Source organism: Sciurus vulgaris (genome assembly GCF_902686455.1).
Source record: "Sciurus vulgaris genome assembly, chromosome: 7".
Lineage (NCBI taxonomy): Eukaryota > Metazoa > Chordata > Mammalia > Rodentia > Sciuridae > Sciurus > Sciurus vulgaris.
The window spans coordinates 15,969,653-15,988,562 of NC_136467.1; the positions used below are offsets into that span (position 1 = coordinate 15,969,653).

Sequence of the window (18,910 nt, forward strand, 5' to 3'; positions counted from 1 at the left end):
TGTTTAGTTAAAAGGGTCCATTGCCTTCATTAAAATCCCTAATAACTATTTCAAAAAGAGGGACATTGCTTAATTATTGTTTAAACTTGCCATATTTAAAATTACTTGCTCATGTCACCTCATGGGGGTTCTGGGCTTCAGCGATTTAATGAGTGGGTGGCACCACTGAGCTCTGCACACACTGAGGGCTCACACATCAGCAGGCACACATGCTAGCGCTCCAGTTAGGTAGGCAAGCCAGGTATGGTTGCTTGCAAGGGCAGGAAGGTAGGGGCTAAATGGCATAGCCTGAGCCGAGTAGACAGGCCTCATAATCCAAAGTCTCTCTTCCCTTTAGCCCGGGGATTCAGAGAAAAGGCACTCCAGAAGCATCCATGGAGCACCGACATCTACAAGGCAATCCTTTGTTACATAGTGGAAAGCTCCCAGGTCTGAACACGGGTGGTCATTTCACACTGAGTGAAGGCATTTTCTCCTCAACACCTGGCAGGCACCAGAGACCTCAGGTTAGGGCTCTAGAGAGCTGTCACCGTTTTTTGGTCAAATTTTATTCTGATCTGGGTGCAGTGGTTCACACCTGTGATCCCAGTGGCTCAGGACCCTGAGGCAGGAGGATTGTAAGTTCAAACCCAGCCTCAGCAACTTAGGCCCTTAAACAACTCAGTGAGACCCTGTCTCTAAATAAAATATGAAAAAGGGCCAGGGATATGGCTCAGTGGTTAAACACCCCTGGGTTCAATCCCTAGTACCAAAAAAATAAAAAATCTGAAATAAGTATACATCCATAGGAAACTGCAACAACAAAAATATCAGCAACCCTACAACAAAAACCCAGAAGATGCACCGGGGAATCTCCTAAGCCCTGCACTGAGGTCCCTAAAGGGAACGGCTCACACAGCTGTGGCACAGTGGCAGATTTGACGCTGGTCCAGTCCGCAGGGCACACTCAGCCTCCACCAGTCTCAAGGGTGGTTACATTTTTGGGTGTGAAGAAATAAAAAGGAACTATAACAGAAAAGAACAGTCACCAATTTCATTTTGTCTGATGTTAACTTTGAAATTTGCCTTTGTATCAGTAGTGATGGAAAAGGTAAATATTAAAGAAACACATTGTAAAAATAAGACTCCCTAAAAAATGTTTTTCAGAGATCGAGATTAATAATGATACATCAACCTATTTTCGAATCATCTGTAGACACACATGCTGATCAGTGAAGTCAAAGACCCTTTCAAAGTAAGAGAACCCAAGATTCAACATACACAGATCCTAACCCACCCAGGCCCCCACATCTGCACAATTGTTGGAAAAGAATCAACAAAGAGCTTATATGGAGGTGTCTGTATCTTGTTGCATTTCCTCAAATAATCTTTAGCTTCCATTACTGTATTTGTTATATATGAGTTTAATCAATTTAGTAAAATATTGAAAACATTTCTCCTTGAGCATACTTAGTGCTCATGAGTGCAAATAATAAGACTGGGTATTTCGATGAACTGGAATAGGTAAGGTGTGTGTGTGTGTGTGTGTGTGTGTATGTGTGTTTAGTTGTCAATGGATCCTTTTTATTTGTTTGTTTAATTTACATGTGGTGCTGGGTATTGAACCCAGGGCCTCACATATGCCAGGCAAGCGCATTACCATTGAGCCTCAACTCCAGCACCAGCAGGTAAGGTTTTACTGGATCTTATTTTCATAACACATTGTCAGCTTAAGGAGTCAAACTCTTAATGAGCTAACCAACTTCCTTAACCAACAATTAATCTAATGACCAAAACTAATATCCTTCAAAATTGATAGAGCATGTGGTGAGGTAGCTCACAACTGAGCTTCCTGTTTGATGTGTTAGCCAACATTTGGTCTTTACCCCTAACGTGATTTTAAACAGAAAATCAAACAAACTCACAAAACAAACCATCAGACGGCCCAACTGCCTTGAGAAGCTCATGAGAAGCAGATTCTCAGGTCTATCAAAGAAGATGGAAAGGACTTTCATAAGCAGGTACCAAAGTGAGGCCATTTTTTATTCTTCCCCATAAGAAGTTGCTCTGGTGTTAGGAAACAAAACACAGCCTTTCCCTTGCACTGTAGGAAACTGTCTGCATCCTCTCTCCCTCCAGTGAGGCTGGCCAGAGTAAACAGATGTTTCAATAGGTGGGGAAGCCAAACTCCCCTCCAGCTGTACACAGAGAGCTGTCACCTCCCGCTGGGGTCATCTGAATTCCCAGTGACCCAGCAGAACCTCAGCAAAGACTCCCCTTCGCAGGGCTCCAGGGCTCGCTAGGCAGGACTCTGAAAGAGAAGCTCCACCTGGAACTCCACAGCTCCTGCTCCAACACCCCAGGCACTCAGGTGTCAGTGCAGCATCCTTGGTCTATCTGGCCCTCTGTCTCCACTCAGGGCTCCCTCCTTCCAGGGCCGGTGCCCTGAGCTGCACCACCCCACAAAGATTCCCAGGACCTGGGACAACCAAAACAACCTGCCCGAGGCTAGAGTCAGAATTTGGCAAGCCTGGGCCCAAGTTCAGGGCTTTCTCCATTGCCCACAACAGCGTAGGCAGGTTTGTAGCACTCAGTAATTAAAATTGAACAATTTATCCATTTTCTTAAACTCAAGAATTCATAAATTGTCTGTGATGGTCCTTATGTTACTAGAATCCAGTCATCAAATATATTCTATTTCAGCACCTGGAGAAATGTTTAAAGTGCTTGAAAGTATTCTTATATTTAAAAGTGGTCTCATAGAAACCTGGTGTCCAAACAATCTTCCAAAATATATCTCTGTATGTACAAGCATATATTATAATGTGAATAGATACATATGTTTAAGACCACCAAAATAGTAAAACCAAGGAGATTGGGCATCACATAACTTTTCACACCTTCTTGTTAATTCATAAGTAATTTTATTCTTTGATATATGATGGAGTCTTCTATTTAATACATATGATGTAAAGAGACAACCCTCTCTGTAACAGCTTTAAAGTATGATTTCTAAGACCACTAACGTACCACGAGATGACTCAGTCTTATGCACAAGAGAATAGTTTTTTAGGGGGAGGGGTACCCAGGATTGAGTCCAGAGGTGCTTAGGCACTGAGCCACATCCTCAGTTCTTTTGATTTTTTGAGACAGGGTTTCACTACATTGCTGAGGCTGGCCTCAAACTTGCAATTCTCCTGCCTCAGCCTCCTGAGTTGCTGGGATTACAGGAAAGTACCACCACACCCAGCAAGAATACTTTTAAAGAATATTCACCTTAAGACATCTTTTTCTCTTCATAGATGGTTTCTTGTATCTCTGAACTTAAAATCCCATGTCAAATTATGCTCATAAATTAGTCATTCATTTTTTAACTTCTGGTTGGCTTAAAATTCCTTTAGGACAATTTGCATAGAAATGCTGTTGTCCTAGAAACATACCCAAAGTCAAGTCAATTCCAGTGTTAAAGCATCTTCAAAGAAGGCAGAAGGTGTGTGTGTGTCTTTGTGGAGTGTGTGTGTGTGTGTGTGTGTGTGTGTGTGTGTGTGCAAGCAGATATTCAAAGTGTTTTAAAGCAAGATTAATGTGTCTAAATATCATCCTATGACTTCAAATTAAAACTGCAGAGTTCATTCTGGAGCTGGCCGTCTGCCCTGACTACTGACCTTCAACTAGCTCAGGCCTTCAAGGAGAGGGGAAAGACACCAGGCCAAGGGTGGTCCACTCCTCCCTGTCTGCAGCATTACTGCCAGTGTCTTGCTTCTCCTACAAATTCCTGCTAGGCTTCCTGGGACTTTCCATTTAAAGCTGTCAAAGAAATAATTTAAAGGATGTATGGACTTGAAAACATATTTATAGAAGGAAGACAGGCTAGAATACTCTCTGGGATCTGAGGTCTTCATTGCAAATTATGACCAGGGCTCTGGACACTATTTTAGGCCAATACTTGCATTCTGTATTCCCTGCATAACTAACATCAGAGATGGCCTCAGGTTCCCTTGACTTGTTTCGAAAACAGTCAAGGCAATGTTAAATGCACATATTTCAAGTAAAGATTCTACATTTGAATTTAAAATTTTTATTATTTTTGTGGTCCCCCTGCTTTCTTCCTGACAAGTGTGACTTAAATAAATGTACTTAGTCACTTTCAAGGTGTTTTCACACAAGATCCCCCTCCATTCAAGGAAGGCATATTTTGCTTCAAAAACATTCCAGTGACCAGATATATAGTTCATGATAGAAACATCAGAGTCAGACCTTTAGAAAAGAATAATAGTGGAGCTCATATCTGTTAGATGCTACCATGAGCAGTTGAAATGCAGGTCTTATTCAGTGCTCATGAGAACTTTATTATTCCCACTGTGCAGATGAGCAATCTAAGGCTTAGGGAAGCTATGTAACAAGTCCAAGTTTTCACAAATGGAAGGCAGAAAACCCAGCAATCTACCTAGATTTATTGTTTGTGTCCTCAACTACTGCCCTGTACTTTAAAATTCCCAGGAAAGGGGAACCAGCCCTCCTCTATATGGAAGAAATACTTTCTACAGTCTAGACTCCTCATCTGAAGAACAGAGATATGCTTCTGGTTAATTTCCAATGTCTTCTACACCCTTATCTGAAACTAAAACCAACTAATGACAACTCAGCATTTAAAAACCAAAGGACAATGTGCTATACTTGGATCTCTGAAAGTTTTTCAAAATTGTCAACTACGAAAAATTACATTTGTAATAATATCCAGTTAAATTCAAGTTCCAGAAGCATAAGCCATCGAGCAATCTTTTATAAAAAAAATGGAAACCAGGGTCAATTTTCAAGTAGGACAAATATTGTTCTTTGGAACAGAAACTTGTTGATGATTCTCACCATGGAGCAAAAGACTTATAAACCTTTGAAAAAACAGGGTTCACATGGAAACAGAAACATAACAGGAAGTCCAGTATGTTGACTGACAGATGCTGCATGTCTTCCCAATTCTTTTAAATGCCATTGTTGACTATTAAAATGTCAATGTAGGAATAATGAAATACAGTTGATCCTAGTATTCCAGGGGAAGTGCTTATGCTGAGGATTTTCAACCCTGATTTTATAAAAATTTACTAGCAGGCAGATAGAACTTATAAGGGTAAGAAAGTTCCAGTCACTAGGAATTGACTAGAAAGCATCTAAAAACCAGAAATCATTCAGGAGGACTTCAAAATGATAACTAATAATCAGAGCAGATACTTAAGTGAGTACTTATTAAGAGCCAGGTACCATTTTAAGTCTTTTCTTTTTAGGTGAAGCCACATCTAATTCCCACAATAACCCTAAAAGGCAGGTATTACTATCTGTCCTATTTTGTACTTGAGAAAAATGAGGCACTGAAGAGGAGGTAACTTTCAATTCACAATTAGTAAGTGGAGTAACTAGTACTTGAAGCCCGAGAGTCTAACTCTGGAGCTGAAAGGTCTACCCTGTATGCTATAAGAACTCTCTAGCAGAACCCTGCATGTAAGGACAGGCACTGTCCCCACGTAACTGCATTAATGGTGGACACAAGGCAGAAATCTCATGTTCATTTAGCAAAGACTCTTCTAAACTAGATCTGTGATGCCCATCTGAATGATTACCAGTTGAGAAAAATATCCAAAGCCCCCAGTCAACGTTCAGGAACAGAGAGAAGGAGGAGGATGGATGAAGCCATAACTACATACAAAGTCTGGATCAACTGGCAGAGAATGACTTCCAAACTCTCATGTGCCAGAGCTTCCATTTTCTTAAAGTGCTGCTTGCATCTTTCGCCATCTTACCCTGCTGGTCACAAGGTCCTGAGACCCTGATATGGGCCCCTCATGGTTTTGTAAACGCCTCACAATTTTGTGCAAAGCAGTTGCTCCACAGATGCTGTTGCATGATTTATGTGTTACATGGATGCCGGGTCTGAGGGGCTGAGCATGGAGCTGGCTCTTGGAGGAAGCCATGGGTGAGGATGTGAGTAGGCAGCCAAGTGTGGAGGACAAAGCCAGACTGGAGTGACAGAACATGTGGGGAGGGCTTGGCCTGAATCAAGAAACTGTACAGGAGTAACCAAAGAGAGGGTAACTACCAATGCAGGACCTCAGAGTCTCTCCTAGGAAATTCAATGGTGATTCTACCAGCAATAATTTGGACCAATGGCTGATAATATGGGAGGGCGTGGGGGGATCTGTTTGCTGACATGCGACATCCAAGTCTTAGAATGATCAGAGAAAGAAGCCAAAAGTGGGGAAGCAATTTCCAGGAAATAGAAGGGACAGTAAAGAAGTCACATTTTACTGTTTTTTGTTCTTATGTGAGAATGACAGACGGCCAGTAGGGAAACACATACATCTTAATACTATTCTGATGAAGCAGGGAGAGACGGAAGGCTTACAGAGAGACAGTGCACTGGTACATCTACCTCTGCTGCTTAGCCCACTGAGCTCTGCGGAGGCTTCTAGAAGTTTCCACCAGGACTTCTGAACAGTCTGACATCCCAAGTACCGAGTGAGGAGGAACAATCAGGTGGAGAAGGCCACGCCTGTGGACACAGTGACCAGTAGATGATGTCTAGGGTGGAATCCTGGCTCCAAAAATCACTACGACTTGGGTGATCTTGAACAGACAGACTGTTAAACCAGGTGAGTCCCAGCTGGGAACTTTTTAGCACTTATCACAGATTGCTAAGATTAAGATAATCATATGAATTTACCCAGTGTCCTAGTACATATTTCGATGTTCTAACTTGTATTTCTTAAATTCTGTATTTGTCTAGCAAAATTACTAGCAGCAAAATTACTTCCGAATTCCCAGCAAATGGAGCTCAGGCTCTGAAGCACCTTCTTACTGGCTCCACACACCAGTATTTCCTCTGCCCTAAACCAACCAGGGGCCAGATGCCAGACAAATAGGGACGTCCCTGTGACCCGAGGCCCACTGGAGTTGTTCAACCTCCCCAGCCCTAAGCTGTTCGCCCTGCCCTGCCTTGCTGAATAATGGCTTCTTTCAGCGTCCTAACAAATGCTTCCACGTGGCCCTGTGTGGCGTGGTGTGGCCCCTCCTCTTGCAAAATGTAAGTAATAAAAACCTCCTTTCAATGGCATTAGTATCTCCATGGTGTTAGTCACCCCCACATATTAAAATCCCATGGATAATAAACAGTAGCCACGATAACATTGACTTAGGCTGTAAAACGGAACCAGTTAACTTTGCGTGTGTCTGTTCAATCCACCCTTTCTCTGTCCCCACTTTCATTAGCTTTGCCTGAATCACTGCAGTAAGCTCCCTTACATGCTGCTGACGCCAGGCTCTAGGTCCTTCAAGCCATCTCTTCACCGAGCTATCTTTTAATACCCTGGCTGCAGGTTACTCTGCCAGAGAAGCTTAATGGCGTTCCCCAGGTCACAGACCAAGTCCAGCATTCGGGCCTTCAAGGTCCCCACCTGGATCTGCAGCCATGTTGGACCCCTCAACATTCCCCAGAGTGCCCTCTGCTCTGCATACCTCCCTGCCTTTGTGAGCCAGTGCCTGCCCTCAGGTTGCCCTTCTGGATTCTAAATAAGGAAATTACTGGATCACTTGGGGCCTTTGAAATTTTCATATACCATAATTGCCCTGATAGTGTAGATAAATTAACATTCAATCTTCAGTTTGACTTAGAGTCCCCAGAAGTCAAAAGTCTGAAAGTGCGTGGGGTGCAGGGGTACATGCCTGTAATCCCAGCAGCTTGGGAGGCCGAGGTAGGAGGATGGCAAGTTCAAGGCCAGCCTCAGCACCTTAGCAAGGCCCTAAGCAACTCAGTGAGACCCGTCTCTAAATAAAACATTTTTTAAAAAGGACTGGGAATGTGGCTCAGTGGCTAAGACACTGAGGCTTAATCCCTGGTAACCCACCCGCACGCACCCCCAAAATACTGGAATATAACAAGAGCAAGTACTTGCTTTCTCTTGGTCTTAATTTCAGATTGAAAGTATCTTTAATGCTTGGAAAGCCCAATTCGTTCTACTTGCCTGGGAAACTCCACCCTATTTCTCAAAGTGGATCATTTCTTCTTCAGATTTCCATTGGGCACTTATTAATTCTGCCTGTTTGTATTATATTTGTTGCCTTGCTTTATATTTGCTTTTTCTGGATCACAGCACTCTCTCTGAGGCCAAGTCTAAGCCACAAATTCTTTTCCTTGCTGCATATGCATTAATTTTACACCCAGAAGTTGCTCTATTTATTGAATCTAAGCCCCAGGATGATTCTAATTAAAATAAGGGGCTCTTAATAAATGGCAATTACATAGTTAATTATGAGGAAATATAGGAAAAGAGTTATATAGCTGAACTTAAACTAATTAAGGTAAGTATAGGTCAGAGTATGAGTCCATTAAATTCCATCAGAAAACAGTGACACATATAGTAAATTATTTTAAAGCATTATTGTCGTATTCAATCATTATCATTAATTATAAAATGAGGTTAATTTTAATTTTGGTTTCAGAGATGAATTCCTTGCAGTACATAAACAAACTGAACACAGAGTTGTGATTTCTATCTTCATTTTACCCATGCTTTTATTATTTATTTTTTTGGTCTCACTTTTAAAAAATCTCTTTTAGATACACCTGACAGCAGAGTGTATTTTGGTGTATTATGCATACATGGAGGATAGCTTCCCATTCTTGCAGCTGTACAGGATGTGGAGTTACACTGGTTTGTGTACTCATAAATGAACATAGGAGTGTTACGTCCAATTCATTTTACTGTCTTTTCTCTTCCCATCCTCCCTCCCTTCCCTTCATTCCCCTTTGTCTAATCCAGTGAACTTCTCTTCTTCCTCCCCACCCTCTTATTGTGTGTTAGTAGCCACATATCAGAGAGAACATCTGGCCTTTGGACTTTGGGGACTGGTTAATTCCTTTTACCCATGCTTGAAGTTGCTGAACCACATATGGGGTAAGGTTAAGAATTCCAGTTGAGATTCACAGGGCCTACCATGTTCCCTCAAACTGCTGCTAGGCCTCATGGAAGAAAAGGTCAGATGCTGGCTGGAGGGGAACCAGGATCCATTCCTGGCCCCTGCATCCTCCAAGCTGAAGCTCAAACTGAGCTAAAACCGGGTTCAGGTGGAACTTACAATGACTCAGTCACGCTCTCTTTAATGGCCACCCCAAACTTCCCCCAGCACCTCAAAAAATATCTGGTATATCAAGTAACTTTATCCTCTGACTTTCCTCCAGCACAATTGTTGGCTGAGATTTACAACCACCTCTTCTCACGAGGTGGGTGGTTGGGCTTGGGAAAGAACCAGAACCACTCCACCAACAGGAAAAGCTCCTCCCCAACTGACAGAAAGCAGCAAATGGTGTTTAGAAAAAAGAATCTCAAAAATTGCTCAAGCATGATTACAGACTGTCACTAAAAAATGAGGAAGGAAGAAAAAAATTTTTTTTTTGACTACAGAGTGTACAGCTGTACAGGTAGAAATTATTATTTTATATTTGGGCCAACGGTAGCCTATAAGCCTTTGAAAGGTAAAAAGCTGTAATAACTTAAGTACCTGCTATGACTAGCAAAGCATCAAGAGAGATTACACAGGCCACATAGGAAAACCAGGCTCCTGATTTTATAACATCTTGTATTTCATGTTTCTCAAGTCACTGTGGTCAAATCTTCAGGGAGCGACCCTGTGGGTGGGGCCCTGGGCATGGTGGATTGAGAGTCTCAAGCCATGGAGCTTTACCTGGGCCTTCAGCTAGACAATGCAGGGGGGACCGTGGGGACAGCTTAGCTGCAAATGAGTGACACAACCAAGCCACCTGGAGCTGCAAGAGGCTTCCCAGAGGAAGGAGAATGGAATTTCTGAAATAAGGAACACACAAAAGTACAAAGACCTTGGCTGCCATTTAAAACTTGCAATTTTTTTTTTTTTTTTTTTTGTATATTTGAGACACAGGGCAGGAAAATCATCTGTGTAGATCCCACCATGATGCCTTTTCTAATCAAGGGATTCTTTTTGCATACCTCATCCTTCCTCTCACATCTGCTGCCCATACCTTTTGAAACAACTGAAGCCCAGACAGAGCAAGTTTTGGTGTGCAGAATGGTAGATTACTCACACTTACAGCCGCCTTCTCTATCTGCAGGTTCTGAATCCACAGATTCAACCAACTGTTGATTGGAATTATTCAGGAAAAAATATTGTACTGAACATGTATAGACAGTCCCTTGTCATCATTTCCTAAACAACACAGTATAACAACTAGTACATTGCATCTGGCATTATAAGCAATAGAGATGATTTAAAGTATACAGGAGGATGTGCAGAGTTTATGTGCAAACACTGTGCCGTTTTATATAAGGGACTTGAGCATTGTGGGTTTGGGTGTCCCTGGGGGCCCTGGAACCAGTCCCCTGAGGCCACTGATGGATGACTATAAATATGTGCATCTTTACTGCGTGTGGACAGAAGCAGCAGAAACACTTCCATTCAGTATTTAAAGATGAACTTGCCTTTGTGTTCAGTTCTTCACTGGTCAGATGTAAAAGCATCCTTGAAATTGCAGCAGATTCTGTCCCCCGGTACTCCCAGTGCCTGAGCCTAGCGCTGAGCAAATACAGCTAGCACACAGGGCCCAAAGCAGGTGTGAGTGTAAAGGGCTGCTCTCAAGTCACACTGCACTACATAGTGGCTGGGAGACCCCAACCCAAGGGTCAGCATTCTCCCCACCCCAGTCACAAAAGGTGTGAGTCAGCCGCTACCAGACTTCCTGATTTACCTTCTGACAGGTGCAGTGAAATGCTGATATTCCATAACTACGGGGCCTCCTCATATTTACTGATTTGAGGGAGAGTAAAACCATCGCCATTATGTATTTTTGTAAGAAGATAACATCATTCCTTCAGAGAATAAAGAATGAAAGTATGGGACTGGGGTTATAGCTCAGTTGGTAGAGTGTTTGCCTCACGTGCACAAGGCCCTGGGTTCAATCCCCAGCATCATTAAAAAAGAAAAGGAAAGAAAAGAAAGAAAGAAAGAAGATAGACCATATTCTTTTTCAATTCAAAATCTCTTTCCTGACTCCTAAAAGTAAAACCTTAAAAATGTCCATCTCAGGAAAATCTGTTGCACATTTACACTAATGCCAGGTCCTGGAGCAGGCATCAGTGATAAAATGATTCTTTAAAAGGAAGAGTCATTTATAGCTTCTGCTTTACAGAACTAACTGAAAATAAGTAACTTCCTAAGAGCCTCTTCACACTTTAAAGAACTTAAATGTAAAACCACCAGTGGATTGAAAAATACCCGAAGCAGTTTCTGACCAGGTTGAAAATCAAAGTATCCTTAAAGGGGAGACAATTAAACAAAAGAGAATTAAAACAGGCCATCCCATTAGCCCTAAAAAATAATGAACTTCTGCCGATGCTGTGGATGCCAGACAGGAAATATCCAGAATAGGCAAATTGAGCAACAGAAAGCAGATTTGAAGTCAGCAAAGGCAGGGCCAGGGGAAAATAGGATACGATTGCTTAATGGCTATAGAATTTCTGTTTGGGACAATGAAAAATTTTAAAAATAGTGGTGATGGTTGTACAACATTGTGAACACAATAAAAGGTGAACTGCACACTTAAAACGATTAAGACAGCAAATTCTAGGCTTTATATTTTATCACAACTTAAAAATGAATAATGTCATACATTAGAAACCATCAAATTGCATACTTTAAATGAGAAAACTGTGTGGCATGTGAGTTTTTTAAGGAAACACTAATAGGTTCAGGGGTGCAACTGGATAAAGGGAATAGCTTCTAATGTCCTGGAGCACCATGGGGTAACTATGGTTGACAACAATTAACTGCATATTTCAAAATAGCTACGAGAGTGGATTTTGAGTCTTCCTTATACAAGGAAATAACAAATGTTGGTGGTGATGGATATGCCAACCACCCTGACCTGACCATTACACACTGAAATCTTACACCCCATACATATGTACGATTATGTGTCAAAAACATTTCAAGATTTTTATGTATTAAGGGAAAAAAATCCATGCTCTACATATTAGCATATTACTTTGTTACCCTGTAAGACTATGAATCTTGTTATAGAAACGTAGCAAATTTGCCAGGAGAATATAGGATAGGAAGGAACGTGGGATTCAGAGTTTGGGAACTGAGTGGGGCCCTGCTTTGCCACTGCACTGGCCAGGGTTCCTGAAGATTCTGTACTAATCCACTTCCCTGGGCTTGTTTCCTCATTCACAAAACAAAGGAGCAGAGTCAGGTGTTCACTGTTTGAAACACTGACTCACACTGCTTACTGAATCTGAGGTTTTACAAATCATCACTAACCCTTCAGCATTTGAGAACACTGAACGGCCTCCTATCTTTGGAATACCTGGTTAAATGATTAATTTATTCTCTTGTGGTGATTTCCTGGCTTAATTCTTCCTGAGCACAATTAGACCAGAAAGCATGTGGGTAAGCCACCATCACAGCAAAACAAATGGCAGCATTTAGTTTTTACACCTCTTAAAAGTAGATCAGAGCATTCAGTACCCAGAAAAAACCGGCTGGAAAATATCGGCTTTCAGTCCACATCGGGTGGGCTGAAAGAAGAAACTCACGGGGCTCATCTCAAGGGGCAGCCAGTCAGTACCCAGAGCCCCTGGGGTTTTTTTCCTTCTGGGCCCAATCTTGCTTGATCGTTCGACTCTGCTTCTCCCACAGGTTAGTCAGCAAGACCAAAGAGTCCCCTTCTACGCAAGCATTGTTAAGAAGTTCAAGGTCCAGACAGAGAGAATGAGGTCAGGTACTCCAAAAAGTATTTCATCCTAATAAAAAGTAATTTCAGGAAGGATACAAAAACATTTTGAGTCAAGTTCACAGGAGAGCAACACATCTGTCATAGTTCTATTGTTGCCCCAAAACAATGGTGACAAAACAGAAAATAAACTCATCAGTGAGGAAACCCAGAACTACTTTTACCAGTTCCCATACCAGAGGAAATAAAATGAGGTGATTTAGACTAAAAGTTGCCAAAGCCAGCACACCTTTTCTAGCTTAACAGTCAAATGCATACACCACTGAGCAAGGATTCCATTCAAAAACAGGCTTTTGAAGGAAAAAAAGACAAAATAATTATCTTTTACTGTGTGACTACTGAAGATACCTGCATCTTTGATGAGACAAGGAACATAAACCTCCCACAAGTGAGTTAGCTTATTTTATAATAACTCCAGAAGAGAGAGAGAGAAAAAAAAAAAAAACAAAAAAACACTCTAGATTCATGAGTTCTATTTGGGGTGGTGTGTGTGTGGCGGGGAGGTAGCTTGTAAGCTTACTATCACCTTCCTGAATCCTTTAAAATACATCAACCAGTCACAGCAGTGTCACTACATACCCTGAATCCGAATTCCACCTTGTCTTTGTGGGGTCTGGAGTTTTGATTCAGCTCTTCTAGGGGAGCTGCGGTTCCTCCACCCTCTGACCAGAGCTCCCACCATGGCGGTCGACAGCATGCTCCGGGGGGCCGAGGTCCTGCTGGGAGAGGTGGCAGCCAACTCAGGCTGCCACCAGTGGGCGGATCCTGTCCTTGAAGGTGCTCCACCCTAGGCAGACAGGCCCGGACGGTTCCTCCCGCCTCCAGCCTCCACCCACATCTCACCCTTTGGTGCTGTGAGACCTCCCCAGGAGGCCCAGGGAAAGTCTGGGAGATGAGACCAGAAAAAACAGACAAGAGCAAAAATAAAAACAAGAGGCAATCAGTAGAAAAGAAAGGTCCATCTTACTGTAGATGAGGGACTGTTTTTGATTCTTTGCTTTTACTTGAAGAAGTCTAACTTCTCAATATTCAGAAACGACTGTGTGAGTGAAGGGTGGGCTGGGCCTGTATCCACCAACCTCTTTGTCTTTGCTCAGGACTATCCTCTCTGACACTAGAAACATCTTCAGGTAATTGTTTTTCTAAAGGGAACCATTCTTCTACACACACAATTTGTGTACCATATATTTCTGATGTTCTGAGTGTTCACTGCAAGAGTTACAATGGCTTTTAAGGATGAGGAAAGTTGGTTAATACATTTAATAAAAATCCATAGCCATGTAAACTCCCAAAGCTTTTTAAAAAATGAATTGCTTGCACAGGTCTAATGATCCCTCCTGCCAGAGTGGCTGCACACTGAGAGGGTGACTCCTGAGGGATACCCCTGCAGCACACTGCTCACAGATGCCCCCTACTGGTGGAGAAGCCAGGTACACGCTGGTGAGAGACCAAGAAATGCATCCAAGCTGTGGGAATGCAAGTAGTTCTAGAAAGTTCTTGAATCCCTTGATGCATTCCGTCTAGGTGATGAAGACTAAGAATGAATTAACTACAGGCAACCTGAGAGGTTTCCGCACTTACTGTCATTATGACTTTTATGATAAGTGGCTGATGGAATGGTCCTTATCTGATTTCACTCTTTTTTCTTCCTTCTCAAGTTACACCTTATTTAATAAAATCAGGATTGCTTCTGCAAGAGGCAGGCAAATTCTCCAAATCCCCTGAACTTGATCACATTTTAAAAAATGCTACAGTATACTTAAAAACATGGTTTTGAGGATGCACACTTTACATAGGCACTTTACCTATTTATTTGGTTGACATTTCCTTTATTATTTTGATAATAATTTTTCTAAATTTTGGGATCATTGCAGATACAGGGGGAAGTTAAAATAAGATGGAAATTTAAAATGGCGCAAGAGTAGGAAGGCGTCAGTTCCATTTCTCCATATCCCAATCTCAGGATGGGATTCGGGCAGTGCACGATCCAGGGGGGACAGCATTTGGGGGGAGGTACAAGTCCTGTTCCTCTTTGTGGGACTCATCTCCTTCCTCTTTCCTGGACAGCTCCTTCTGTCACAGAGGAAGGAGCCGAGCTCTGATGGGGTCAGGGAAACGCTGCTCTGGGGCAAGGCTACCTACCTTTTAGGGGAAAGGGCAAAGACGCCTCCAACAATCTGTTCCTGTCACACCCAGAGACGCAAAGACAGGCTGAACCTGCCTTCTGCTGGGCCCCTCCCTGCAGGAGTCGGCGGCCTCCAGGGAAGGAGGGCAGTGGAGACAGGATGGGGAGTAGCAGAAATCCTGAGGCACAACCCAACGTCACTTCAGGGGACAGGATCAGGAGGCAGGAACTCAGCTGTGCATCCACCTGGAATCTCTGTGAACTTTGTGTCCAATTGTAGATGAAATGGGCCAGGAATGGGAGCTGTCGGGTTCTAGGGGAGGTTCCCTCAAGATTGTGGGGAGCCACCTTCAGCCCCTCCCCAGGGTAAGGTTGCAGAGAAAACCCAGTGAGGCTGGAGGGGAGGGACCAGGTATCAGGGCCATGAAGAACTACTAACTCTGCCCACGGGGCCCTTCTTGGAGGTCTCGATCATTTCTGCTGCCACGTATCTGAGAGCCTACCTCCAAGGTGCGAATCAGAAATCCAAGGTGGACAGGGGCATGGGGCTCTAGACAGAGTCATTTTGGAAGCCCTGTCAACTGCCCAGATTTAGACACTGAGACCCCTGCAGGGCCACTGTTAATGGTCACCACGGGCTTAGGAAAGCTTGTGAGGAAGGAGGCAAATGGAGCCAGCTGATGCTTCAAGTACAGTTCCCAGCCCTCACCTGGGTTTCCCACCAACCACCTGCTCTGGGTGTTCCTGGGTGCCCCTCACACACGGCACTTCTCACTGCTGCGTCACTGATACCTGTTATGCGCTCCCTCAGCCTCACCGGGCATCAGGAACACCTTACAGAACACAGCTTCTAGGGCTAGGGCTTCTCCACAGAGGCCAAGGTGGTGCAGGAGTCTACCGTTCTAAAGCTTCCACGTGTTCTTACACGGCCAGCGAGGATGGTGTGCACACACCAACTTACTAGATGGGGCTCCTTGAAACCATGGCCTTTATCACTGCTGTGTCCAGCAGAGCATATGCAGCCAGCATCAGTGCAGTGGCCAGGAGTCCTGTGACGCCCGCCCCTGATCTCCACACCCACCAGGTTGCTGATACTCATCCCTCCGGGACACCTGCTTGCTCGCCGCTTCTCCCAACAGCACCCTGGCTGCAGATGCCACCCCCCAGCATTGCCTTGCCTCTGCCCCACCCCGGCCCCTCGGTGTTCCCACGGTTCACCTGCTGGTCATGTTTTGGCCCAGAACACAATCTGTGACGGCAGTAGCGTCCTGCCCCTCCTACCCCACAGAGAACGGCTCCGTGTTCCTTCAGATTTCTCAGGCCCTGCAAGCTACTCAAAAGGCACCTGGGTTCAGCACCCAGCACTCTGCTGTCCTGAGCTGGCTGGTGGAAACAGGTGGACCCTCCGCGTCCCAGGTTTCCCCCCCACAGGAAGCTGAGCAGGGCCTGCGACGCTGTGAGAAACACGGTCAGGAAGAGGAAGAAGAGTAACGTCCTGCCTGTGAGGTCAGCCCCACCCTTCCCAGCGCACAGGAACGTCCTGCCTCCAACAGAGGCCAGCACAGGCAAACTGTGTTCTTCCCCGGAGAGGCGAGGGAGGCCGCTGAGCAGTGAGCTCATGATGTCCCTCTCCCCACAGCTCTGTCTTATGAGAACCCGCCTCCTCTAGTGCACTGGGACACACTGAGAAAGGAAACACACTTTTCCTTTAGACAGGATATCTAGAAAACCAGTCATCCTTAAGGCTGCCTAAAGACCAGGATGGCTCACAACAAACTGTGCAAGTAATTCTAGAAAGTTCTTGAATCCTTTCACTCTACCTCCAATTTCTCATAGCGACTGTGAGTTACCAATGATTCTCTGAACCTCAGGAACAGGAATACTGTTCCCACCCACACTCCATGGAGGAGGTGGGTCGAATGTGGCCATTTGCTTCTTTGTCATCTCTCAGGACCTAATATGGCTCTGGGCCCATGAGAACACTAGGCAAGTGCTAACTGAAGGGACACATGTCTGGCTGCAGTTATATGGTGGTTGGCCGTGACGACATGCACTGAGCCACTGGCATTAAGCAGAACTTCCATCTCTGTAACAAATGCTCGACCTCCTGCCATTTCTTCAGGAAGGGGTTGTTGGGCCACGGCGGGGCCCGAGGGGAGTATTTCCTCGTCAGTCCTGATGGTTTCATCTGTCTGTCTGGAGCCCCAAGAGCTCTGGTGGCTACTGAGCCCCTGTCAAGCACTGTTCCTGCAGGCCGGGATCAGGTGTCAGGTTGGAAAGTGTTGGAGGGAAACACAGCATCATGTGACCACGCTCTCTGCTGATCCTGCCCACAGGTGGCCTGTGTTTCGTTTTACGTCCTCATGCCTTCAGTTGACACAGGCAAGCTCTGAGCCTGTGTGGGGAGAGCTGCCCCAGTTCAGCCTACTGGTGGGAAGGCCCCTGATTCAGAGTTCAGTAAGTGGACGCCACCTGCCCACGGACACAGCCTCCAAGTGAAGTTTGGTCAACACTTGCCTTCCTTCTGTATTTCCAGCTCTCCAGGTGGTTAAGACCCTAGGTAGGAGGAAAAGGCCTCTATCACTCTTAGCCCAAGTCCTAACATCTGGCAGACTGGCTCCCAGTCATGACATTCAAGGAACAAAATACAACTCCTGAAAACGGATGCTTCTGGCACAGGCTGTACAGTACATGTGAGCCATTTGTTTACCTTGGTGATTTATCTCAAACTGGTGCCACATTCAGATTTATAGTCTCAATGCTGGTTTTTGCTGTGGCCTGGTGAACAGCTTTTGGTGGAACTGTTGCTCTGGCAGCTGATTCTTCCAGCACTATCTTGCCACCAAAGAGTGGCTCTTTCTTGTGTCAGGCATGCAGACATGAGGCAGAACAAGCAGGACTAGGTCTCACACCATAAGCAGATGGTGGGTGGCTTTGGCAAGGGCAGCTTAGTCTGGTGGTGGTGTGGGGGTGGCTTTACAAGGCAGGTGACCATGGCTTACCCTTGACCTCACAGGGGCAGGGCTTCTGAAGTGGGTGTACTAAGGCAGAGTCAACTACAGGAAAAGGAATTCTTGTTTACAGGCCTTATGCACACTGGGGAAGGAACAATAAGGCAAGATAGTGAGTTCTGTGCACATCACAGAGTGAGGGCCTAGCTTTAAATGATTACGGCCAGGCCTAGCCATAAGGCTGGATTAGCTCTGTACACTTCCTTCTGCACTCAAGGCCAAGACGACATTGAGGAGGGGCAAAATTCAGATCCAGAGGGCTCCTCCACAGGTTGTAGTCTCCCCATCCCACGGGGCCGCACACTGACTCTAGCTCTCTGGGGTCTCTTACTCTGATACCAGAGACTCAGCTATGGACTTGGCCATGGTCTTTGGATCAAAGGATCCAAAGCTTTGCAGGGCTCACTATTTCAGGGGATGGAAAATAGAGCTTGTTTTCTAAATTTGGAGGACGTGGAATCAATGGTGCACAACGGACCATGTTTCTGGTCCTTAGCATTGGAGTCGTCACACACAGAAGACGGAGGTCAATACCAACGTGTGTATGGTTTCCACTCAGACAAATTAATCCATGAAAAATTCATTTGTAAATTCATGCAGAATTCGGATGCTCACACACACAAGCATAACTGTCCAGAGACGTTGGTTAGCTCCTGGGGCGTCTCCTCGTCCTCTGCCTTGATGTTGGGAAAATCGCCCATCACGCCTGCCCATCTAAAATGACTTCTTGACGGTCACCGCATCTCCTCCAGCTGTAGCCCTTCCCTTCGGTCGTCTTTGAGGGTGAAGACCACCGATTGGCTATCCGTACAGACCATCTTCACCTCTTGCCCAGCTCACTCCAGTCTAGGTTGTCCCCTTCCACTCCCCGGCCCTCCCAGCTCTGGAAGATGACTCTCCCGAGGCCAACTGCTGTTTATCAGTCTTTTGCTCACATGACTCTTGGCAGCATCTGAAGCTTTGGGACACTGCTTTCTGTCTGAA

At 44.7% G+C, this 18,910-nt stretch overlaps 1 protein-coding gene across 4 annotated transcripts in view; it reads right to left on the reverse strand.

The window, feature by feature from the left end:
* PLEKHG1 (pleckstrin homology and RhoGEF domain containing G1) overlaps positions 1–18,910 on the reverse strand; it is a 206,132-nt gene that overhangs the window by 107,132 nt on the left and 80,090 nt on the right. Inside the window, exon 1 of one of the 4 annotated variants that reach the window (XM_079146627.1) lies at positions 13,370–13,626. The exons of the other annotated variants lie outside the window; for them this stretch is intronic. Coding sequence (XP_079002753.1) covers positions 13,370–13,487 — 118 coding nt within the window. The 5' untranslated portion in view covers positions 13,488–13,626. Of the gene's footprint in view, positions 1–13,369; positions 13,627–18,910 lie in introns of those variants that run through there. 4 annotated transcript variants of the gene reach the window in all.